This window comes from Gavialis gangeticus, unplaced genomic scaffold, assembly GCF_001723915.1.
Source record: "Gavialis gangeticus isolate Ggan-Ray unplaced genomic scaffold, GavGan_comp1, whole genome shotgun sequence".
NCBI lineage: Eukaryota > Metazoa > Chordata > Crocodylia > Gavialidae > Gavialis > Gavialis gangeticus.
Window position 1 is genome coordinate 7,188,546 of NW_017729011.1, and position 26,050 is coordinate 7,214,595.

At 44.1% G+C, this 26,050-nt stretch overlaps 1 protein-coding gene across 11 annotated transcripts in view; it reads left to right on the forward strand.

The window, feature by feature from the left end:
* EHMT1 (euchromatic histone lysine methyltransferase 1) overlaps positions 1-26,050 on the forward strand; it is a 187,024-nt gene that overhangs the window by 146,409 nt on the left and 14,565 nt on the right. For all 11 annotated transcript variants that reach the window (XM_019510475.1, XM_019510473.1, XM_019510477.1 and 8 more), the window contains 13 exons: positions 1,140-1,366; positions 2,319-2,483; positions 4,780-4,862; positions 6,420-6,526; positions 7,086-7,208; positions 9,711-9,812; positions 11,197-11,301; positions 13,552-13,706; positions 14,878-15,045; positions 15,431-15,575; positions 18,313-18,390; positions 19,568-19,683; positions 22,024-22,110. In XM_019510475.1, the coding sequence (XP_019366020.1) occupies positions 1,140-1,366; positions 2,319-2,483; positions 4,780-4,862; positions 6,420-6,526; positions 7,086-7,208; positions 9,711-9,812; positions 11,197-11,301; positions 13,552-13,706; positions 14,878-15,045; positions 15,431-15,575; positions 18,313-18,390; positions 19,568-19,683; positions 22,024-22,110 (1,661 nt within the window). The remainder of the gene's footprint in view (positions 1-1,139; positions 1,367-2,318; positions 2,484-4,779; positions 4,863-6,419; positions 6,527-7,085; positions 7,209-9,710; positions 9,813-11,196; positions 11,302-13,551; positions 13,707-14,877; positions 15,046-15,430; positions 15,576-18,312; positions 18,391-19,567; positions 19,684-22,023; positions 22,111-26,050) is intronic.

Consider the following 26,050-nt stretch of genomic DNA (forward strand, 5'->3'; position numbering starts at 1 on the left):
GTGACTGACTGTTTGGGCAGCACCTGTGGCACTGGTTCCAGGCCATGTACCACACGCAGCACATGCTGGCTCCAGGGCTTCCTGTGTATGTCAGGGCCGGTACAGGGTATGCACTGCATGCGGTGCCTCACCATACTGGCCCTTCATGCTGGTTTTGGCAAAGCTTGATCTGGACTGGCCTCAAAGCTAACACTTAGCTGGTGCAGGGCACTACTTGTAGCATGTCCATGCTGGACCCCTGTGCTGTGTGCAAGGTGTGCAGCACCAGGTTGAGTCTTCATATGGCATGGAGCACTTGAGGCGGGTGCTGGCACGTGGGGTTGGTCCAGCAACCCATGGGCTGGATCCGATGTCATCACGGGCCAGATACAGCCAATGGGCTCTGTTTGACACCCCTGTTTTAGAGGGAGCAAACATTTTAAGAAAGGTAACTTGATTCCTTGTTGAATGAGTCTGGCAGCTTGGTTAGTGGAGTGGTACATTGTACAGATCTAGGGGCTTGTCTAAATACAAAAGCTGAGCTCATTTTAACTAAATTGTATTAGACCCTAGTGAAGTTTTTTCAGTGTAACCACCTTGCATGGAGACCCGTAAGTCTGCACTAAACAAGCCAACGGCATACTGGGTTGTATTAATAGAAGTGTCACTTGCAAATCAAGGAAAGTAATTCTGCTCTCTTCAGCACTGCTGAGGCTCCCCACCTGGAGTACTGTGTGCAGTTTTGGGCCCCACACTGTCAGAAACATGTGGATAGATTGGGGAGTCCAACAGAGAGCGACAAAAAATTATTAGAGGCCTGGGAAACATGATTTACAAGGAAAGGCTGAAAGGACTAGGGTTATTTAATCAGGGAAGAGAAGACTGAGGGGAGGTCTGATAACAGTTATCAAATACCCGAAGGGTGGTTGTAAAGATGATGGAGATTAGACTTTTCTCAGCGACCTCAAGGTACAGCAAAAGAAATTTAGGTTGGAGATTAACAGCATCATTCTGAGTATGGCAGTGGTTAAGCACTGGAAGTTGTCAGATCTCTAGCCTTGGAAATTTTCAAGTGTAAGATGAAGCACAGTAAACAGAAGGGTGAAGTTCATTGTTGTTCTTGACCAAATGTGGGAATTTCCTCTCTGTGATTTCTCCAGGGCACTTTCATGGAATGTCAGCCTGAAAGCAGCATCTCCCATCGTTTCCATAAGAACTGTGCCTCCCATGTCAACGACATGAGCTATTGCCCACACTGTGGGGAAGATGCCTCAAAGGCAAAGGAGGTGACGATAGCTAAAGCAGACACAACTTCCACAGTGTCTCTGACCTATGAGCAGCAAAAACCAGCAGCTCTGGAGGGAAGGGCAGACACTACAACAGGAAGGTGAGTCACTGTTCATGGGAGACCTGGTACCCTGCCATGTTTTATATCTGCAACCTCACACTCTAAATACTTTGCTATGACAGGCCAAGCCACGCCAACAAATAGAAACTCGGGCCACAGCAGTGATATACTAAACTTTCACTTCCGTAAACCTGGCTTCTCGTGTCATGAGTGAAATGCATCTGGTGTCAGTCCAGTTCTCATTCTGATTTGCCTGCAACATAAAATTTCTGCATAATTCAGCCTACCTTGCAGCATGTTCAAGCAGGGTCCACTTTAGCAGGGAGGGATTGAAGTGCAGTGGCAGATGTGAGAGTGGCGGCAGCTGGGCCTAGAGTAAGAGTGGGTGATTGCATGTCAGAATTGAGGTTGGCAGTTCGGGTCACAAGGCGTGGAAGCTTTCATAGGCCCTGCCCACAACACACTTGATTAACCAATCAGAAGTTGTGCATTGGGAAAATCAAAGCCCGTGCAGGGAAAATCAAACTGTTATCTGTGGTGGAAGATCCTCCATATTGAACAGCATTCAGGAGAGAGCCTAAATCTTGACATCAGACTTCAAGAGCAGGTTAGACAGGCCCTTGGTTGAAATGATTTTTGTTGGGGAGGATCCTACCTTGAGCAGAGTACTGGACTAAATGGCCTTGTGATGTCCATTCCAGTCCTGTTTTACCATGATCCTATGATTCTTCGTTGTTTGCTGTGCTGCTCTTTCTCAGCATACTGGGTAGTACCATCTGCCCTGTTTTCCTGCAGTATTTGTTGCATGGTGCCAGTCTGAGTCTGAAGGCGAATCCCAGCTGAAGGAACCATGAAATGCATTTGTTTATTTCTCAAATTCAAGGCCATTTTGTATTTAAAATCCTTTTTCTTGCCTCATTTGGCATACGATGCACATATTCTTGTCTGTTTTTAATGGCTATGTTTGTTTGTTTCCTTTTTTTCACTTTAGTGGCACTGGAATGCGGTTGTCAGAGGAAGACAAGCCAGAGAGTTCAGCTGCTGAGGGGTTTGACATGGCTGGGTCTTCTGTTTTTGTGAAGCCTGCCACTGGCCTGACCCAGGGACCAGTTAAAGAAACCTTGGAAAGCGCCTTGATTGCCCTGGATTCAGAAAAGTAAGAACTGGTCTTGGATTCTTTTAAATGGCACCTGGTTTTGTTGCACTGGAGCAAAGCAAGATTTAGTGTACCTGAATATGAGGTCCACTTGAACATATGGTGTGTTTCTACTTAGGATGGTCATTCTGCAGGCACTGAGGATTATGGATTTTTCCAAACAGTTTCCGCTCTTAACCTTTTTACTGATCGATTTGCTAGTGGGGAGTAGTTTGTCCTCCTTACCACTAAGGGTGAACTGTCCAGGTGTTCTCATTCAAAATATTAGCACCCCAGAGGTTCTTACTCAAGCATCAGTGCCTCAGATTTAGCCCCCTATGAGCGGGTGTCCCTCTTTTGGCTTTATTTGGAATTACTTAATCCCATTTACCTCACTACCAGGCTGGGTTCATTGTTTCAAATTGAGAAATTGAAAATTTCCAAATATCTATTTTCACACAAGCACGTCACAACTGACTTTGGCTGACTGTGTACCCACAGCATCCTGCTCTTTGCAGCAATCTCACAACATTTTTTCCATTAAAAAAAGAAAAAATCAAACAACTAGAAATCAAGATTTTTTCAGTTTGCTGTACAGAGATGCATCTTCACATGGGAACTTGAGGTTTTTGCTGGAAGATGGTCCAGTTTTCAAGGGGAACCCACACAACACAATGTTTGTGCTTTCTGATGAAATCTCAGCAGATGTCAAAGTTTCTAACACCATAAATAAACATTCTGCTTGAATGTGTCGTGCACGTGTACACGCATTATCACTTTTCAGTGTTGAGTTTTCCCATTACAGGGCTGTTGTAGTTTAATGCTCCTGAGTAAGAAAGCTAACTTTCCATGTAAAATGGAATTTTGCCATCTTCCTCTATAAACATGTGGCTGTGTTTTGATTTGGGGGATTGTAGGAACTAAGGGAGGATGACACTTTTTACAGCTACTGTTTTCCATGATTAAATTGAGAATATTCATATATTTTTTTTAAAAAGGTACCAGACCAGAACAGTGCCCAATACCTGTTGTTCCCACTGATGTATATGAGGGGAAGGTTTTCAAGATGTGAACTACTTTTGTAGGCTTGTTCCTCCTATTCCCAAAATAAAATATACCTTAATGCATCAAGGTAGAAAGATATTACCAATTAGCTTCAATGCCTGGATTGTACAGTCAGATTAACAGGAAGTCAGGATGATTCATCTCTGCTGTTTTTGCTGGATGAGGGGGACATTCCATTATGCTAGATATTATAAGAAAACATGTCAAAGAGATGCTCTGCCTTGGTGAGCTTAATAATCTAAGCAAGCACAACACATCCAGGTGTAGTTGTAAAACATGATCTCCTGGCAACTTCCCAGTTAGAGATTACTGACTTGAGTGGCCAGATTTTTTTTTTCATTAGCCCTGCTGAGCCAGCACAGCTATGGGAGAATGAGCTGGATTTTGTTCCTTTTGTGTATCACCAACATAATTGTTTGCTAAAAGTCCAAATTGTTTATACATATGCCATACCAAGGAAGGCCACAGATCTTCCCAGGTACCCTTTGAAGGGCTATGGGGATGCACACATGCAGCAGAGTGCAGGATTTGGCCTGAAGAACCTTCCATTACTGGTTAAAGATCCATAAGTTAGAGAGAACTCACCTTTTGGATTTTGGCTTGTTTGCAGTGCTGCCAAGTGGGAGACACCAAACATCTTTTTAACCCATAGAATAGTGAAGAAAACATAAGCATGGAGCCCCAACCTGTTTTAAAGCCACTTTACAGAGTAGAGCTGCTTTCTTTTGCATGTTTCCAGCAAGGGTGAGCCCTAAAGACAAGAGCGTATTATATCTAGCTGCTTTGAGGGTCTGCCTTCAAGCAATTGTCTAAATACCTGTCTGCCAAAGGGGCATCTAGTGCTATCCAGGAGGACTCTGAGCACCTCCAAAACATGTTAGCTAATTCAGGTTAGCAAGCATGGCAAAGGTCTGTTCAGAAACTGAAGCACATGGAATGTTCTCACTAAAGGAAATGCTAACGAAGCCTGAAGGGTGCTTAAACTGGTGGCCACTGCCTCTAATTTGTGTGTGTGTATGCGCGCGCGTGTGCACTTGGGAATACTGCTGTCCCAAAGGCAAGTGGAAGCTGTTAGTTCAACGATGTCCTTCAGGGAAAGCAAATTCACTTTGGATGGTCCTGGACAGTCCAGAAGCACTGTATGAATAGTCACCAAGAAAATGGCTTTCGGGAATGGCAGCGAGGAAGGGTTGCATAGGGTGCTGAGAACTCTTTAATGACTACTAATAATCCCCTTTTTCCATCACAACAGACCCAAGAAGTTACGATTCCACCCAAAGCAGCTGTACTTCTCTGCCAGGCAAGGGGAACTCCAGAAGGTCCTGCTTATGTTAGGTAAGTGGATCTTTCCCAGAATGGTACTAGTTTGGCTGTCCTCCCAGCTCCTGCTATTCTGTTGCCAAAGTTCAGACTTGCATTTGAACTGGGCATGGTTTTATACAGAGTCCCACTCCTATGCCCACAGATATCCTCTGTGTCATTTTCTAGTCTGGCAAAATTTGTCTATCTGCATGTTGAGTATTCACATAAGGTGCTGACAGATGCGGGGGGCAGGGGGGAGCGCTTTACCGGAAGCAGCAGTGTGTTACTTTGACTCAGCTCCGCAGCGTCTTTATAGATCGGGTGCTTCAGTGGGGCTTTTTGGCACTTCTGGCTAAAACTGATTCAATCAACTGTTAGATAAAAGAGCCAAAAAATCCCCACTAAAGCACCCGATCTATACAGACATTGGGAAAGCCAGATGCAACTAACATGCTGTCTCTTGTGGACATGCACTTGCCTCAGTGTGGGAATGCGCAGAGTTTAAATAAAGGATCAGCTTGTTTTTTTTCCCATGCCTGCAAGCAGCCATGCTGTACAGAGGGTATTTAATTAGGATGGTAAGTGGGTTTGCAAAGAGAGGGAGATCTTCTGAGCATGAAGTGTTATTACGGGGGGAGCTCAGTAATATGCAACCAGAGGATATTTTTGAGCTACTGGTGTTGCTTTTATCACTGATCACATGAGAAGATTTGTTCTTTTATATTTTTTTCTTTTCAGGGACGTTGTCAACAATTTTTCCTACAAATCTTTTTCTTTCCTCTCCAGTACTGTGTAATATGTTCTTGCTAGTATTTCAGGCTTTTCATTGACTAAACATATTTTTGTCTTTCTGGCAAGTATTAACTTCATTGTCTGCATGTTCAACACCACTAAAATTTGCTGCACAAGTATTTATTTAACTGCAGCTTCATCCTATATAACATGTTGTTATGTCCAGGCATCTTTGCCTGGGCGCCATCCTCATCTGTCAGTTTCCGCACAGCTGTGAGAACCCTTGGCCAGATCTAAGGTGGTGGTAGTTGAAGTAGCTCCATTAACTTCAGTGCAGCCTTCTTTTTGCAGAAACAGAGACGGAGGACCGGTGATCCAAAAATTATTTGCTGATAGAATGAGATGGTGATGTGGAGTTTCTCCTTCCTCTTTCCAGCTTCTGTATTGCATTAATAGAAGCCACAATTAGATTTAAATAGCCTTCCTTTTCACTTTTGCATGTCAACAATTGCCTTTGCTGCTGTCAGGATGTGGGGAAAGTGACTGGTGTAATTTTTTAAAAAATCTGAAGAAAGGCATTCACAAAACCATTTCTCATTTAAAAGTTAGCTCATACCATGTTTGAGAAGACCCCTGTCCTTGAAATTGCCACTTGTAATACCTTTGTGATTTGTAACAATGTGGACTTTTGAGTTAAGAACTTTGTAGCAAGTGTAATAAATAAGTTAAAGGAAATTTAGATGCTGCCTCTAAAATATTCAGTTATGTCCCCTGTAAGTTTCTTTTAGTGATGGTTTCCTAGTATGCTGTCAGAAATCTTTGTATTCCAACTGGACCAAGTCTCTCTCTGTTTTTCAGTGGATGGAATTGACCCCAACTTTAAGATGGAGCATCAGAATAAAAGAACCCCTCTCCATGCAGCTGCGGAGTCTGGACACGTAGACATCTGCCACATGCTGATTCAGGTTCATCTCCTCTTATGTTCTCCAGACCAAGAAGTTTCTTTCTGTGCCTTGTTCTCCTTTCTTCAAAACTGAAAAACATTTGGGAATTTGTTTTTCGAACTCTCCTAACAACTTCTTAAAAATCAGGATTTCAGTTTCTTTTGCATTGCAGATGTCCTGCAGATGAAAGGCTTAGTCTGTTTCTGTGCTATTGTGTCTGAACTAACAAGTCCAAGAACAAAGTTTATCTTTCTGGAATAATAAGGATAGAGAGTCTTTTCTCTCTTAAATTATACAGATGATGTCCAAAAAGCAGCTGTGAATGCTACAGCAGCACAAAATATGTGACTGTTGAGCACCACATGTGCTCAACAGTTCCTTTGTGAACATGGAAGAGAGTAGCTAATGAGACTCTCTGAAGAAGAGATCAGTTTTGACCCCTCCTTTACCCAATTCATCTTTATGCAAATTAATGTTCTTTCTGTGGATGACCTGCTTGTAAATCTATATTTCCTTCCACTTCCTATACTGACCACTAATGATAATAATTGTTTTTCTATTTGGCTTGGCCACTTAACAGGCTGGTGCTAACATAGACACCTGTTCAGAAGATCAGAGAACCCCACTGATGGAAGCAGCAGAAAATAACCATCTGGAGACTGTGAAATACCTTATCAAGGCTGGAGCACTGGTAGATCCTAAGGTAGTGAGCAGTTCCTTATTTGGTTCTCCTTGAGAAGCCTTAGTGAGCCTCCCTTTCCTTTCTTGGTGGGAGGCCAAGTCTAGATGCCAGAGTCCAGTTCAGAGGAAAAGGGAGCCTCTTTCATTAGTGTATGCACATTTGTGAAGGGGCCGATGGGTAATATTATTTTTTAAAAATGATTTAATACCTAGATTTTTAGCTCTCTGGGGCAAAGCCTTTCTTTTACTATGTATGTGTGTGTGTGTACAATGTCTAGTACAGTGGGGATCTGATCCCTGTCTGAAGCCTCCAGTTGCTCCTGTAATAAAACTAATTGATAACAGTGGGTTCTGAACAGCATGAGTGCAAGGAAATGATTTCAAGGGTTTTATTTTTTCCACCTCTGTGTACTCCATTACCTCAGAACTAGGCTTTTGGGGGAACATGTCTTTTAAAAGGCCTTTAATTAGGCACCTGTAAATCCAGTGAATTGAAAGAAGGGAGAATTTAGATGTCCCAGGTATTTGACTTGCAACTGGTTGCAGGGCCTCTGCAGGGGCAAACCCAGAGGCAGTTTAAAAAATATTGCTGTCTAATTTAAACCAATACAATAAAAAGAAAATGGCTGGCTGTTTGCCCACGACCTGGTCTGGCTGTATTGTACTCTTGGAAAATATACGGATCATTTATTAGTCTCATAAATCAGATGCCATTTGGAGCTCGGGAGCCCGCCCTGCTATGAACTTGATATTGTTACAACCTGCTCCCTTTGGCACACTCTTCAAGATATTGCTAAGGAAAGGAGCAGTGGAACAGTGATGCTCTGCCCATGAAGGAGCTGGCCTGCGCCTGTGAAATTATCCTGCCGGCAAGCTCCTAGGTACCAAGTGCAGACTGGTGTTAGGTCTTTGACAGTTCCCCAGGATTCCTGTTCTGTGCTGTGGAGGAGCATGGGGGTTCCAACTACCTGGTGTCAAGAGCAAAATCCAAGTGTGGTCTTGTTTGATATGTTAAAGGCAGGGTACCAAGAGATTTTTGTGAAGGTGAAGGAGAATAAACATGAGCTAGCACAAGCAAATTAGAACTGTTAGAACCACAAGGCCATTATTGAAATGAAATAACTTTGGAAATCTAGACTGGTTTATTATTTTAATTAGCTTCTTGTAACAAATTAGTCATCTTTGAAAGGAGCAGCAATGCACTAATAAATCAGTTGGGGTGGTTTTGCTGAGAGACATAAAGATTAACTGCTGCATGCCTGCTTTTCCTCCTTGGTGGGGTAGGAGGATTATCTGACAAGATGGGGCATGGGGGAAATTGTGAATTTCACTAATTGGGTCTGTGTCTAGGTACCTTATGGGAAAAAGCTGCTGATCTTGTTAGTGTGATAGGTTAGGAGCCTAAACCTGGTTCTGTTTAAGTAAATGAGAGCTGAAATTCCCTCCTCTCTCTGGAGTGTTGAGAAGCTGTGGGTACTCCATGAGAGCCTTGGCAAAGGAGTGCTGTGCTATTGGATGCTTGTGTAAAGCATTTTAAAGAGAGAGCAGAAACATCCTCTGCCCCAGTCAGCCCTTATAGTGTTATCTCTTTTCTGAAACTTCAGGCCCCTATTTGATTTAGATCATACCATCTACTAGGCATAGATGCTGTTTATGCTCAAGACCTATGTGGGGTATGGCCTGCATCCCCTGACATGGAAGAGGTGTCTTTTGTGTTTTATGTAGAGCTCACTTGAAGACATAGCTTGGTTCTTTAGATTTTGTAATTTGCTTTCAGCCCTTTGGGGATTTCTGTGTTAAGTGTGTGTGAGGTAAGTTTATATTTATCAGACTATGGCTGATTCCTGAAGTCCCAATGACACTCAGGCCCCCAACCCTTCCATTATGTTGAACATGTATTTTAAACCTGCCAGCAACCTCTTCTCTTAGGCAAGCGTAATCTGCAGTTCTGCTCAGCCTTCCAGGCCTTTGTGTGAGACCTCATGTCTTGGGCATCCATAACCATACTGCCCTGCTATGATGTACTGGCCAGCTTTATTTGACTAGCTACTGGTGTTAAAGAAAGTAAATGCAGACAGTCTTGCATGTACGGACAAGACAGGCCAGACTCTTGAGGTAAGGCACAGTCCTCACAACATTACCAAGATGCCCGATGGGCAGAGATGCAACACCGGGGGAGACTTGGAGAATTCCAGACTCCAGCATGATGAGCAGTAGGGATGGCCCTTTGAGGGTGGAAATGCCATCAGCAGTATGGGGAAGTGGGAGCTGCTAAGTGTTGACCCTCTGCAAAGCTATCCAGGCAGGCTTGTTATCTAGGTCTCCATTCCTGTTCCTCTTTCGTCCTGCATCTGTGCTCTTCAGTGGTTGTCCTTTGGGCTTCATTTAACAGTCCTTTGTTCTCTCACTCCTGAGCAATGGCTGTGGCTATCCTCTCACTTGATAGCCACAATAGTGCAATATCAAGACTTTTTATTTGGGAAGCAATTTTCTCTGAGTTGTTCTATTTTTGTTCATTGTTCAGGATGCAGAAGGGTCCACGTGTCTGCACTTGGCTGCCAAGAAAGGGCATTATGATGTCGTTCAGTACCTTCTTTCTAACGGGCAAATGGATGTCAACTGCCAGGTAAGGCTTTTCTGGAAGAGGCACAAGTAAGATGGGTTGCTTTTCCTTAATCAGGAACTTCTTTCCTTGGGACCCAATGTGTTAATTGCAGTGTAAATACTCATGCACTCAATTTAAGGCACCATAAAATGGCAAACCAGCCATAAAATTATTCCATATGTAATGTGAGAGTTTTTTGGCTGGTTTGCGGGACACCTTAAATTGAACATGGGTCTGGGCTGACAGTTAGCCTGTTATTAGCTCAGGCTGGGAACTGCACCCAGGTCTGGAACCAGCCCCAATTTGCTCCCTGGCCTGAGCCAAAAATCAACTGGTTGTTGGCACCAGTCCCAGATGTGTGGGCACCCGGCTTTCAACTTACTAGTGTAAGGGCAAGAGAGATTATGATCCTGGGCTCCCTCTGCACTGGCAGGTAAGGTGTGCTTAGGATCTGATCCCTGATCCCAAAATCATACCTCTTGCCATGCAGGTGTGTTGCATTTAAATGAATGTCTGCCAGGGGCCTTAGAATCACAGCAGTTATGCAAATACATGCTCCTGCAGGCAGGAGGATTTAGAGGAGTAAAGATGCTTGGATAAATGGGCCACAATCCATTTGCTGTTTAAATATCATTTTGCAGCTTGTAAGGCCCGTACAGGGAGACCGTACTTCTGTCTTCCTAGCTGAAAGCTTCTAAACAGCCAGGCTATCTCATCAACAAGCTGTCTCCTGTAGTGCTTTCTGCCTTTTCTGACTGATACCTCTGTTTCACTGCTTTCTCTAGGTCCACTTCCTCTCCAGCCATGAGGCCCTTTTTCCCAAGGATCCCATAAACAAGGCGTTCATCTTCCCTTGCAGATAAATTTCACTTCCCAGCAGCAGAACTGCTGTGGGAGTTCACCTGTGGCCTAAAGTAACTTTTCTGAGAAGGGAGGATAGGCACTCAGCAGCCAAGCCATGTTAAATGGAGCATCCATCAATAAAAATTGAGACAGCACTGCATTAGATACAAGGAGAACTCTGGCTGTTAGCCTGGTCTTGGCTGCCTGATGGGTCTTCAGTCAATGTATTTGTGGTGCTGTCTTGACCTGTGAGCTCTGATGCTGCAATCTGAGCTGCACTGGCAGGCCCTTACTCCCACTAGGAGCCTCTGACCAATGTGTGGAGCTGCACAGGAATGCAAAAATCAATCCAGGTGGATAGGTTGGAAACACACTGTGCTGTACATGCAGCACAGTAGGACGCTCTTCCCAGCAACGTGCATTTAAGTGGTAGTGCGAGACAGGCCAGTGGCTTCCTTAGTGATGGGACATCTTTCATGGATGCTGCAGGGCTAGGAGAAAGTAATGTAGACACTGCCTTGCCTCTTCCGTGTGCCTCATGCTTTCCTTTTCTACTCCCCAGGATGATGGAGGCTGGACGCCGATGATTTGGGCCACCGAGTACAAGCACATTGAGCTGGTGAAGCTGTTATTAGCCAAGGGGTCGGACATTAACATTCGAGACAACGTAAGGCACTTACTGGAGTTTATTTATTTAGTAACCCTCCTTACTCCCCACAATTCACAAAGCAGATTCCAGACCCCTGGAAAATACAGTGAGGAGCTGTGGCTTTGGGAGGCAGTGCAGTATGGGGGGAAAATGGCTGGTGAGGGTTTGCTAAGAGAGCTCCCGCTTTGTTTGTACTTAGGTGAAACTGTGCAGGAGTTGGAGGGCTTTCTGCCCCATGCATTTCCTGTAACAGTATGGAAGAGTCCTGTACCTAATGTAGGCATATCTGTTGCCTTATATGTAGAAGGAAGCACTACGCTGAAAAGGTCTTGCAGGTGTGAGCCTACGTAAAGGAAGACAAATTCCAGGCTTCAGAGAGTTGCACCTTCTGTGTGCTTGGCTGTCAGAGATGCTGAGCCCCTCTGGCTTCAAGGGAAAGGCTACACAGTACCTCTAGGGATCAGGCCATGAGAGCCCAATCCTGCAAACTCTTAATCATATGAGTGATTACAAATGGGACCACTTGCCTGTGTAGGGGCTAATTCCTTGATCACACTTACTGCTAGAGAAGATACGTCATGGGTAGTAATGAGGGACATAGGAGAAAGGAGAGAGAGCATCCAGTCCTCCTTTGAGGAGAGGCATCAGCCCTACCACCACTGTTATTTTTGGCAGCATGTCTCCCATTTTCCCTCTTTCCTAAGGTCTTCTGAGTCCCATGGATGTAAGAAGCCATTTCCTGTTCATCTCCCCAGATGCTTCTTTCTGTGTCTGTCAGATGCTGGCAGGGATAGATGTTGGCACATTTACCTCATTGTGCTCAGATTGCCTCCAGCTGTTCTCTGCCTGAAAACCCTCCTCTGTTGGACCCTCCATTTATTTGGTAGCTGAAGTTATTCTCCAAACAGGTGTTGGTCTGACAACAAATGTGTGCAAGAGTCAAAGAGGGGACTTTCCAGATTGTTGCGATTTAACTTCATAGGCATAATACCAGCTCTGAACAAAATGATCCTTTGTTTGATCTGTGACAAAAGCCTCCAGCTACCAGTCTCCCCATGATCATTTATTAAACTAGTGGTAAAAATAATATTAGTCTATCCAACAATTTCTTTGCAGGGCAGCTGCTTGGGCACATATATTAGTTTGCCCACAATTCCAGCATTTGCTGGTTTGTAGTTACTTAAGAGCCAGATCCAGCCAAGCTTACTCATACTGAATAGCTTGAGAAGGACTGCTGATTTTAATGAGGCCGCTGCAGGAATAAGTTGCTATTCTGTGAGAGTAAACAGGGCAGGATTTACGTGGATGCTGGTACATTGTTTTTGTAGCCTGATAAGCAGTAGGTGCCCTGGTGTTGTTTGCTGCATCAGTCGTCTTAATCTTCAGAAAAGTGTGTGGTGTTGCCACATATTTCTACATGTCAGGGAGTTGAAGGTATGTGTGAATATCCCCCTCCGCCTGAGCATCTTTTTTTCCTAAAGGTAAATGAATTTACAGAAGATAGAAGGTAGGAGGGGTTTGCTGTCTATGAAAAACACCATGTTAAATAGTAATCATCATCATGTTATCATAATCAGCATCTTTAGTTCTTGTCATGCCAAAGAATTCCAAGGTGTGCTATAAATTACACAGTAGCAAAAATAGGTATTTTAAAGTGATGATCCTATTCAAAAAAGAATACTGTTTAGATATTTCTAGTGCTTCAGTGAGAGATGATGAGAATATACAGTAGTTAAGAGATACCTGAATTGAGACAGTTTGCTCTCTCTCTCTCTGGCCGGTGACTTGCTTTCCAGCACCTTCTTACCCCAGAGAATGTGATCTGCTTGTTCCCACTGGGCTCTTTCTCTTTTGATGCTGTAGCTTTGGGATACATGCTAGTTTTGCTACGTCTGGCTTGGATGGCTCAGCTTCTGGCCCCTGCCAGTGTTCGTTGGTGTCTGTCACCTCTCCCTGTGGATTGATTCAGATCACCCTGTGGCTTAGAGACAAATGACTCATCTGAACATGCAAGGAGAGAGTGATGCAAGAGTTTGTGTGCAGCCTCCCCATCTGCAGTAAGCGTGGAGGTGGTTGTGGTGAGAGCTCCCTGCGTGTCTCTGCCGAGAGTTCCCTGCTTGTCTGTGGTAGGGTGGTGTTCTCCAAGCTAAAATGAGAAATCCCATGAAAGGAGAAGGTAGGCCACATGTTGGAGGCCAGAAATGCAGAGCTAAGGATGGTGAAGTCCCAAAGGCACTAAGCAGCCTCTCCTGTGTTTTTCCCCTCCAGGAGGAGAATATTTGTTTGCACTGGGCAGCTTTCTCCGGCTGTGTTGACATAGCAGAAATACTGCTGGCTGCTAAGTGTGATTTACATGCAGTAAACATTCATGGAGACTCACCACTGCACATTGCAGCCAGGGAGAACCGTTATGAGTGCGTTGTGTAAGTATAGCTCCTGCCTGCTCTGCCTCCTTTGCTACTTGTTCCCTTCTCTGTTGAACTCTGAGTGGGAAGTTAAGAAATGCTTTCCTCTTTGAAAGTAAAACAAAAGGGGGATTCACCAGTGCTGTGCACCTGAGCAAGGTAGTGTGAAATGTATGGGTCTGCTGCCCACATACACTGAGGGCATGCTATGCCACTCTGGTAACATAAAAAGTTTGGAATTTGGATGCACATTTACCATGCATCCATTCTAAGGCATCTTTCAGCTGGCAGGGAATGACATCCTCATGTTCCAATGTGGTAACACTTTGCAATCACTTTGCACAGGTGTCAATGACAGCACAAGGGACATGGCAGGGGGAAACAGGCCCTTTTCTGCAGCCAGGCAATTAGAGCATGTGATAGCTCCTAGCAATGAACCCATTTGTGGAGAGCAGTGCTATACCTTTTAAAATGGTTGCAGGGAAGTCCTGATTGCATGCTACAATCCAGGTAAGAGAGGGAGAGAGCGCATATGGCATCCCTAAGGTGAAATTCACCCCAGTGCAGCCTGGGATCTGTCTCATTCTAAGCTCTGTTTATACTCTCAAAATAGGACTGAAATGGTGCATAGACCTCCTGCTGGGTCCTCTGCATTAGCATGTGGAACATCCCAGAGCAAAGCTGGTCTGTGTCTAATGCATCTTCACTAGAAATGGGCACCAACCTTATGGAGGTTTTAAATTGGTCACTGTCGTGAGTGAATTTAGTAGGTATGGCCATAAGGATTTGAGAAGTACAAATTAGAGCCCAGAATAAATCTGATTATCTGCCCTCGTCTCTACCACTCCTGAACTGTGGTTCCAATCCTGTATTTTGTGGGCCAAGAGGGTTTTATGTCCACTTGAATCTAGGTTTGTTACCAGCAAACTCCTCTTCATGGGACAGGGTGTGGGCCAAGGTCTCTGGCACATTAGCCTGCCAGTTCTAACCTACTGGCCTGCTCACTTTCTAGTTAACCACTCCAAGTATTGTTCAGCAAACCAGCGTGTACAAATGAAATTAAGGTCATTGCTTGCTTTTGTGGATTCTTCATCATAAGAATGACCTTGAGGAGCATCTCTACAATGTCTGGTGCTTCCTTTTCTAATAAGCTGTTTCTGGGATTGTATCTTTTGTTGCTGTTTTGCAGCCTTTTTCTGTCCCGTGGCTCAGATGTCACCCTGAAGAACAAGGAGGGTGAAACTCCACTCCAGTGTTCAAGTCTCAACTCTCAGGTGTGGGTGGCTCTACAGATGAACAAGACCCTCAAAGATTCATCTACTGACAAACCTGCCCAGATAGAGAAAATAGTGAGCAGGTGAGAGTCCAGTTCATTACTCCAAGACTGAGGACTGAAGCCTTGATTGCAATTCAGAGTTGGCTTTTTAAGCTTGTGCTGAAGTTGAATTGAGCTCAGGGAGAATTAAGCACATGCTGATCAGGACTGCAGTTCATGCACTTATTCACATGGAACTATCCTCAAGCAAGAAATAATTCATGAGTCCAAGTGGGAAGAAACAGATTTGGTATCAAACCAAGTACCTTTCAAGCAAAAATACTTGAAGATAAAAGGCAGGGCTTTTCTCCTTAGGATACTACTCAAGTTGCATAAGAAAGTCCTTTATTAGTTGTCACCTCATTTTCAGAAGTCTGGATATTTGTATATTAGATCATTCTGTGTCTTTTCTTTCCCTTTCTGACAGAGACATTGCCCGGGGTTATGAGCGGATTCCTATTCCATGTGTCAATTCAGTGGACAATGAGCCTTGTCCCAGCAACTACAAATACGTTTCCCAGAACTGCGTGACCTCCCCAATGAACATTGATAGAAACATCACCCATTTGCAGGTTTGATGTGCTCCAGCATATGTCTTCTCTCCTGTCCCAGTGTGGAATGTGGTTTTAGAAGTTACCTTTCCCTCAGAAATGCAAAAATCTAGAACTTGTGGTTCAGAGATGATGCCTTTTATTAGATCAACTGATAAATTGCAAAAAAAATTAACCTTTTTCTGTAAGGTTTTGGGCGCTCACACTCTTCATCAGGCTCAGGGAAAGTTAAAATGGTAAAAAAAAAGTCCCCATATGCAGGAAATAAACTTCATTTTTGCACAGAGGAAGCTGAAGCTGGAAATCTGTCCTCTGGGTCCATGGGACTGTCTTGGTGAAGTGCTCTTGGTGTGCAGATCAAGCAGGATTCCTTCCCGGTTGGTGTCAGATGGCAAGCAGGGAAGAGTAAAAATGAAGTTTATAATCCAATGTTCCCTCAGTGGTTTCAGAGGATAGTGTGTGTGCTGCTGTGAGAGTGCCTGAGAGAGAAGGTGGCATGTGTCTGGGTGGGGTCCAGTGATACAAGCAAACATCGTGGCGCCATTTGATTGCTGGCTTCTATCCCAGTGACAAACTTGTTCCCTCCACCAATATCTTTGTGACAGCAGGGCAGAAATTTCCCTGCCCTTTTCTAGGATTTGAGAGAACATTTTGTTTCATGGCCATTTTCATGCCAAGGTGAGAGGGAGCTGTGATGCTGCAGGTGCCAGTTTAGGGTTGAGAGTGAGAACCTGGTCCACTATCCTGATTAAATTCTAGCTCAGGCAGTGGAACTCTGATTCCCTCTGTTTCTTTAGCTGTTTCTTAGATGGAAGGTTCTGTTTTACTTCCCTTCCCAAAAAATATGCTGCTTTTTGTGCTGAATTTCACCCAAGAGAGTTGCATTTCACTGATGGTTGATGTGGTTCCCTTGTACCCCATACATACATCCTGTTGATGTTCGGGAACTTGACTGATTGACTGTAGGTCTTCAGATGAGCAAAACCACATTTTGCAATAGTATAATTAATATAATTGGATGTGGTGGTTTTTGTTGTGTTTCAGAATTCACATGAGGGCAGTGTGCTGAGTTATCATTAGTAGCAGCCACGTGTTCATGACCTCCTGGAACTGATTTATTGCCATTCATTGCATCTTGGAATGAAGCCATGGGCCCATAAACTCTCCAGTTGGTACAAAACATAGCAGCCGGTTTGCTTAGCAGCATAAGTTACTACAGCCGCTATGTGCCCGCTTTCCAACTGGCACCAGTGAATACTAAATCCCTACAATAGACTGGTACTGAGTAACTGGGTAATTGCCCCACCATCTGTGATCCAGACTTCCCGAGATAGTTGCACTTTACTGGAGTGGTGACCCTGCTAGCCAATGAATTGGATCATGAGTACAGGAAAGACTTTCACAGAAGCTGGAGCAATCCTGTGGACCTTACTCTCGTGAGACATCATAAGATTGGATATACAGTTTTACTCCTTGCTTTGATCTAGGTAAAATTGCATATGCCCTAAGGCTGTGCGAAACGGCACCATTCCGTTTCGACTTGCGTTTTGACATTTCCACGGAACAGCATTTTGTTTCGAGTTTCATTTTGATTCGAAACTGCTGTTCCGTTTTGTATAGTCGAAACAGTTTCACTGTTTCAACGTTTCACCCATAGGCTATAATGGGGAAGCTCAAAACAGCCTAAAACTTCGTCATTTCTGGCCCAATTTGGATGAAACTTGCAGGAATGGTAGCCCCTTCTGAGGGCATGAAGTCTGCCAAGGTTCAGGGAGGTGGGTGCAGGGGTTCCAGGGAAACTGCAGTTCAGAGTCTTGAAAGCAGAACTCACATCACGTGTACGTGTTAAGCCACAGCAGGGTCAAAACTGCAGGGGTGGTAGCCCCTGCTGAGGCAACAAAGCCTGCCAGTTTTCAAGGAGATAGGTGCAGGGGTTTGGGGGAAACTGCAGCTCAAGCTGTGGACAAGCAAAACTCGTGACATGGGTAACACCGTGTGTCAAGGAGATTGGTGCAGGGGGAGCCTGGGTTCTGGGGCCTGCACCTCTAGCTGCTGACAGGCAAAGTGTGTGTGTGTGTGTGTGTGTGTGTGTGTGTGTGTGTGTTAAGGTGCGCCGTCACTCAACTGACACCAAGGCAGAAAGCAGGGCAGTTCAAACAGTGCCTTTCATGTAGCTTTTCCATCCCTCCCCAGAGCACTGGGAGTGGAAGAAACCTCAGGAAAGGATGACAGTCATTGGTCAGCTACACAGTCAATAATGAGAGCGCTCCTTCCCCACTCTTCCCCCTCCCTCTCCTTACTTAGTTTCTGTTTCCCTGCAGGCAAGCCCAGCTTGAGCTTCGAAACTTGAAACATTTAGAAATTTTGACCAAATTTAGAAACATTTCAACTTGCCTCGTTCCTTTTCGAGGCTGTTTCGAAGCTCAGTTTCATTTCAATTTCGCTGTGTCAAGCTCGAAACGGGTCAAAACAGCGTCGAAACGAAACTGCCAGCAAAATTTCGCACAGCCCTAATATGCCTCGCCCCACTCCACAATTAGCATGCAAGTAAAAATCCTCTAAACCAATGAAGCTGATTCTCCTGGAGGGAGGGAAATTCCTGTTTTTAAATCCTGGGAAGGCACTGTGGTTCTAGGTGACTGTACTGGTGATCTGTAAATAACCAAGTCTGCAGTTTGTTTCCTATCTGGCTCTTTAAAATAAGTTACCTTTCAGTTGTGCTTGCCTGAATTTGATCTACTGTCTTTTTCTCTTCCAGTACTGTGTGTGCATAGATGACTGCTCCTCCAGTAACTGCATGTGTGGTCAACTCAGTATGCGCTGCTGGTATGATAAGGTGAGGGCTCTGCCATTGTTAGATTAGGCTGACAAGCTCTGAATTTTGCCAGATCCAGTTTGCTTCAAAATATCTGAGATTTTTCTAAACTTTATTTTGTAAGATTCGAGTCTAGGCTTCCAAATATATATATATATATATATATATATGGCAAGTCACAAAACAAACCTCAAGACATGGTCATGTCACTTGCATCCCAGTTGAGCCATTAATTAAACCTATGTGATACAGTGTTTAATAATCTATGCCCAAAATAAAGGCCCCATGACAGGAAACAGAGTGAGCTGTTTAGTCCTCGAGTGGTTCTGTAATATTATAAATGAGGGGGAGGTGGTAGTAATGCTTTTCTTGCCTTTTATTTATTGTGATTTTTCTGCCTATGGAGGCAGAAAAGATATATTTTAATTACAGCATTGCTTGATGCCTCATGTGTTTTTTGTATGTGTGCCTGAATCCTCCAGGGAGGTTTTGAGGTTAATCCCTGGGCAGGTTCTACTAAGATCAGATGTTCCCTGAATCTCTGTGGGCTTCTCCCCGGGGAACATTGGTATCTTCTCGCTCTGCTGTGTATCCATTTTAATAGTGCATTAACAGGATTTGCATTCTGAAATGGCTTCACTGAATGCGTCCTTCAAACAATTATGGCCAAATTTGTTAAATATGGTGTATTGTGCGACTGTTACTTTATTATTCCCATGCAATTAGGGGATACTTGAATGTTAACTTTTCTTTATGGGCTCCTAATGGGAAGAAATGTGGCCTACTGGATAGTGCACTGACCTTCAAACCTATTTTATTCTAGGCTCTGCTAAAGCCTTTCTGTGTTTTTCCCTCTTTTCCTAGTTGCAAAACAAGAATAATGTTGCACGCCCATTTGGCAAAGTGGTTTGAGATCTACAGGTGGCTTGTACTGCATGCATGTGAAATATTGCTTGTTTTAACAACTTTTATATAAAGGCTGCAGTTCAGAGTAGGAAGAGGTCCAGTCAGACCAGCTATGAATTCTCTCAAATTCTGGGAGAGTCAGGGGCATGAAACTGAGCTTGCTTGCTGCTCTGTCTTAAACAAGGGAAATTCAGTTCTGGATTTGCAGTTTCCATTGCCAACCTAATCTCTGATTCCAAAGCAATTTAAGGATACATAATTAATCCACTCTTTGAATGCATCTCCTCTTCAGGATGGCCGACTCCTACCCGAATTCAACATGGCTGAGCCACCTCTGATCTTTGAGTGTAATCATGCTTGCTCGTGTTGGCGAACCTGCCGGAATCGGGTGGTGCAGAATGGGCTCAGGTGAGAGGGAAGGCTTCTGGCTTGGACTGCTTATAAAAGAAAAAAAAAAGCTTCCTGAAATTCTGGGCTCAGCCTGCCTGCGAACTGACAAAGCAGAGATTTCCAAAGAGAAGGGAGAAAAGTCATGGTTGGGTTGCCATCAAAACAGAGTAAGCCTCTATTCTGCTGGTGAGAACCAAGCAACAGCAGGGTTGTGAGATCAACTGGTATGCCTGTCCTGCACCTGGCTTTGTCGCTAGGAATCGCCAGCATTGTTCAGACAACCTGATTGCGTAAAATTTGTTAGCTTCTTGGTTTTCCTTTGAGGAAAAAGCGGTACTAATTTCACTGACAACTCAACTGTAGTTAAGCTCCATAAACAAAGGAGAATAAAAATCAGAACCCCCCCACCCCGTAGTTCATTACACTGAATAAAATGTGTAAGTTAGTGGTTCATAACTGAAATGCAGGCCAAAATTTACAGACGTGGCTTCCTAAGGTTCTGTATAATTAGTCTGATTTTTATTTTAGGGCTGTTTAGCACCAGTTGAATTCAGTTCCATTTTTATTTTGGTGCAGAAGTATGGTATAAGTGCCTAACTTGAGGCTGCCCATTTGAAAATGTTGACCATCTGATTCAATTAAGGAACAGCTGCTTTGGAAGCTTATAAATGAAACTGATAGTGTTACTGGTTTCATTTTATTTGCTTTTCAAAAGTGAGAGCCTGTTATTTTACCTTGCATTTTTTATAACATTCTGGGGAAAAGAACGTCGGGAAGATGCCAAATCAGTTTGGCCAAAACTTTTCCCTGTGTTCTTCAGCAGGTCTAGTCCATGCATGAGCAGGGTTGTCATAAAGTCTTGCTGTGGAAGGTGGAATAGCTCTGATCCCCAGGAGTGAGATGGAGGGGAAAGGCCCTGTGCATCAGCTTGCAAAGTCAGATGTTTCTCAAAGCTATGTCAAAGGCCATCTTACCAGGAGTCAAGGAGGACTTGTGATTTGTCTGCCAAGTGACTGCTTAGAAATGACGCTTGGGTGCTCCTCCTTTATTCTCAATGGTTCCCTTATTGAGTTTGTTCCAAATTAACTTTACACGTCACTGCACATGTTTCTGTCTAGCAGACTTACCAGCTCAACATGGTATATGAAAAATCAAGCCATAGTCCTTCCTTCTCCTGCCCCATCCCTAACAACAGAGAGTCTGTGATCCAAGCTCAGCTGTCTATTTTGCTTGTGATGAATGAAGCAAAGCAGAATGTGGCTTCCTCAGGTCTGAAACTCGGTGAGACCAGCTTCTCTGAAACTGGTTCTGCTAATGAAACCATATGGCCTTGCTTCATGCACCTGTAGATGTCTGTAGCTATTTAAAGGATACATGGTATGAAGGAGCCAGAGGAGTTTTTTAACATAATACAATGCAAAGGGGGTATCAGAAGCAGTGATGGGTGAAGTTAAGGAAAGGGAAATAGAGGTTGAGCATTGGAATTCTTTTTCTTGTACTGATAAAAATCGGTGTGGTTGGATTTTGGCTCCTGAAGGAGATGATGAGGCCTCCCCTTTTATAGGACATCTTTAGCATAAGCTTATCTGGACCGCTCCCTTGCTGGCTAGGCAGTAATCAGGTATTCTCTTAGCCAGATGTTATGGGCTACACCAAATTCCACAAAGGGGATGGAACATCTAGTAGTTTTCCAATTACAGGCTTATATTCATACTAGGGATTTGGGTGGAAGTGAGCAGGAATTGCTAAAATTTCCAGTCCTCTGTGAATAGGGCAGGAATATCCATGTTGTGACCTAGTGTATTCTTAATATAGTCTCCAGCCTGCCTCTTTTCCTGTTGTGGCTTACTTTTGAGCTGTTGTTTGCTGACTTCAACTTTTGTCCACACAAGGAAAAAGAATCCTACTAGCTGACAGTCATGTTCCATATTCTCTGTAAATGCCCAGAGGTGTAAAGGGGGATGCTACCTTGGAGAGCATCCAGTCCCACAGCCCCCATCCTCCCAGGCACAAAGCCTAAGCCTCACAGTATGTGGCAAAGAAATTTATGTAGGATCAAGGTTGATGATAGCTGTTGCTTCCCATCTTTTCCATACCCCCCTGAGTTTTCACTTGATTTTCCTTCCTTCCACTCATATTAACAGAGGAAGCATGCAGGCCTGTGACGATCATGGTAGGAAAGGAACTGGGATCACAGTTTGCTTAATTTTGATAAACTTAGAAATTGTCTTTTGAAATGTTGGATTTTCCGATCTTAAATTTGAAATCTCTGTGTCCTTCCCTCACAAGAGCTCCCATCTTCCTGAGAAATGCCACATCTGTTGCCATTAATTGAGGACTCTGTTTCCTGTCTTTCAGGACTCGATTACAGCTTTATCGGACACAAAAGATGGGCTGGGGTGTGCGGACAACGCAAGACATTCCATTGGGAACTTTCGTGTGCGAGTAAGTCTGTCAGCTTTGATTAGTTCACATGAGCTCATCAACTCCTGAGCTGTCATGGGGCTGCATGTCGTACATCAAAGTGAGAATGCTCCCTTTTTAGTGAGGTTTGTGTTCAGTTAAAAATGGCTTCACACACAACCATTTATTCCAAATGGGAAATTTACCACTTCCACTGTCTCTTGTCTTTTGCATTTTTAAGCCTTCTGCATCCCATCCCATCCTGTTGGGGTCTTCAGTCAAGTCCATTATTCAGCTTGGTTTTATGGCCTCATTGTGTCCTCTTGGAACAGTTGTGGTGTTAAAAATTCAACTCTGGCTGCAGTTTAGCAGAATATCTAAGCATGCCTCTCAGTCCCCTGAGCTTCAATGAGATTTAAGTACACAATTGCAGCAAATCCAGAACTGAACGGGTCTTATGCGTTTACGGGCTTATGACTTGGTCACAGCCATTACTGGAGTTGGAGCACTGACTGACAGAGAGGCTGGTTTGAGCTCTGAACTCTTTCTTTAGTCACTAGAAAGGGAGGGAGGTGGAGGGAAATGGAAGGATGTGGAAAATGAAAGACTGAGGCTGGAAAATAATCCACTTAATTTGTATGGGAGATGTGTTTATACTGGAAACTTCACAGCTGGATTGGGAACAGCTGGAAGTTGTGGGCAATTGAAGGCCTGTCTGGTCTCACCATTTTTGGTCGGGCCCTTCTGTAGCCATTGTGATACAACAGACAGTTTTCTGTGTTATCAGTTCTGGTTTTGTACCAGGATGTAGGAATACGGTAAACTCATGTGACCTTAAGCACATACTTAAGTTCTAAATGAGGCCAGGGTGCTTTTCTTCACATAAAAGGAGATGTCTTTTTCTTAGTATTTTGTCACAGGTGCTCTGTGATATTGTTGGGCAGAGGCAGGGAATGAATTTAGGGTTAACTAAAATTACCAGTTTTGCTTCCTCTGCATTGCTGCCAAACCTCATTAAGAACCTCAAGAGCTTTGATGATGTTTTTATGGTTCAGGCCCAAAGCCAGGCTATGACTGGAGGGGTCTTTAAATCCATCTTCAGGCCAGGCTGTTGAATGGAGCTGATAACCATGAAAAGTTCTGTATGCCTAGATGGAGCTTGAAATCCCAGAACTAACGTAAATGCCTGGAGAGGAGCTCTCTCTAGTAAGGAAAAAGGCACTGACTTGTCAAAAATCAACCTAAAGAAATCCCCAGATTAAAAATAAAAGATAGAGTGAATTGACAACAGTTATGTGAAGAATATAATTTTAGACAGGTGAGTGCACAAAGACTGGGAAATTCTAAGTTGCAGTAGAAGAATAATAACAATGATCATGGTGGTATAATTCATGGAACTTCAGAGATGAGCACAGTAAGACACTTCATGCAACCTTATGTCTGCCCCTTTATCCTTGCAGACGTCTCATGACATCCTTTTTACAGCACATTCTTCATTACCAAACTGAGCCAAATATTAATGAACTCTGAGAAAATACATATCACCTTGAATGCACTGTGTGTCACCAGTGCAACCAGAGACCTTCCTTCAATTGTCCCTCCTTTGAGCAAGTTAACTTCTTACCTTTAACTCTCCATTTGCAAATAGTAGACTTTATTATTGGTACTTCTTGTCTGCCCCGCCTCACCTTACTGTCACCAAAGTGAAGAACCCCTATGTAGGGCTTGTCTAAACAAGGAATGAACTGGAATAGCTTTTTGTGGCATAAGCTACTTCACAGCAGTTCTTCAGGTCTGGGTAGACACTTTCTGGTCCAGAACAAAGGTGTCTTTATTCTAGAACAGTTCCTCACTTTGAATTCCTGAATAAAATTTACTTTCATACCAATGCAGCACCATACAATGACTGGTTCTAGAAAAGGTGCTGTGGACTGACTCGTTCCCCCAAAGCTGCTCCAGTAATTTTCACAGTGTAGATGAAGCCTTTCTGCACATGAGGCTGCAACAAGTTCCAACACTTGGCATTTACCATTTTCTTTTCATAGCTGAGATGAGATCTTAACCACACTCTGCTAAGTACCTTCCTGTGTTTTGTCTTTTCCTCTCCTAAATTTATCATCAGCATTGCATTTCCCAGCTTTGGAACATGTATTTATTTTTATTTAAAATGGTTAAAATATTTAAAAATTGCTTTGCGCAAAGAACCCGTGTCTCAAGGATCATTTGAAAGCAGAGTTTTTACCTCCAAATGGGAGAAGTGCCAGAGAATTCATGAAGCCCACTAGGGACAACTCCTGTTGCTATTGTTTTGTAAGTGGAACGTGCTTGGACACTATAGTGATGATTGTCAGTATAAAGTCCTGAGATGTAGATGGATGTGTATTCATTTGCCAACAGAAAGCTGTAGAGGACAGGGAGACATTGCCCCTCTTTAGCAGTGCATAATGTAGGGGCCTGATTCTGTCATTCTTTCACAAAGTCCCACTTAATTCATGTGAGTTTTCCCATTGATTTCTGACCTTGGGAAATCAGTGGGACTGCCTGCAAGAATAAGCCTGTGTGAAAATGGAGAAGAGTGGCAGGATTGGGCCCTAGAGGAATATATGCTCTAACCCACAACTTGTGTAAATGTGGGCGGGGGGTGGGGAGGTTGGTCTGTGAATTGCATATTAAATGTCCATCACTAAGCTGAGTGCTTTTCCATGCAGTATTATTTAGCTATTTTTTAACTGCCTTTTGGTTTTGGCTACCGTGAGACTGATGTAATTTCTCACCATCTCTGGCCACAATCCTCTTTTGGTCACTAATGATTTTGTGATTTCCAGTAATGCTGCAGTCTTACAGGAGCGGTTAATAAATAACAAGATGATACAGTGTGGGCAAGACCATAGAATTCCACACAGAGGACAGTGACCTAGTTTTGATATAGCAGCTTGGTGCCAGACTCTGGAGTCAGGAATTGCATCTGAATGTCCCCTCTGTTACGGAGCGTTTGGTGGCTTTCAGGGTTAATGCTTCAGCCTTTCATCCCCTGAGCCTGAGGTCAAATGGTAGCTTGGGTCACAAGGGGAAATGCATGTGGTTTGTTAATGTTTGTAAAGTGCTTGGAGGCAAAAAATACTGTTGTAACTGGTGCTTATATTACTGTGGAGGACTTTTTCCCCTTAGAGGACATTTAGTTGTACTGCAAACCCATTGCATATTTTTTAAATCATGGTAGCAGCTAGAAGTCCTGCTCATGGGTCACTGTGAAGTTATCTCCTTGTTCCCTTGTACCCAACTGTCCATCTCCAGCTGTTGTCCCTTGCCTTATACTTAGATTGCAAACTCTTTGGGGCAAAGACCATCTTTTTTTGCAAGGTGCCTGAAAAAAGATAACTGATAGAGATGAGAAATCAGGCTTGGGGCACAAGAAAACAGACAGTAGCACCAGGGGATTCTGGGCCATGATTAAGGCACCTAGATACCACTACAGTACAAATTAATAATAACTGCACAAGCATGGATGGGAAATTGACTATATCGGAAATTGGCCGGAAGCAGCTAATTATTTGGCCGATAAATGCCTGTGTGTGCATGTAGCTCCAGGGCAACATGCAGGCAGCGAGGAGCACAGCCTGGCAGCGTGGAGAGCTATCTCCAGCTGGTAAGTCTGGTGTGGTGGAAGGGGAAGGGGGAGGGAAGGGGTGTTGGAGGGGCAGGTCAATGCCCTCCGCTGTGAGGGAGGGAGTGGAGCTGGGGTAGGCGGCTTGTCTGGGGTCGGTGGGGGGAAGCAGCTCCTGCCACTGCGCACCACTCATCCAGAAGCTGCTCATCTGGTGGCTCCCGCTGCTCATCTAGGAGGGCAATGGGGGGGCACGTGCCCCCAGATCTGCGCGGGCCAGGCGGCAGCTGTGGGATGGGGCAGCTGCACCTACCTCTGCTCAGGGCGGGTGGCAGCAGTGCTGGGAAGGGGCTGTGGGGGGCTACGGCAAAATTTGAA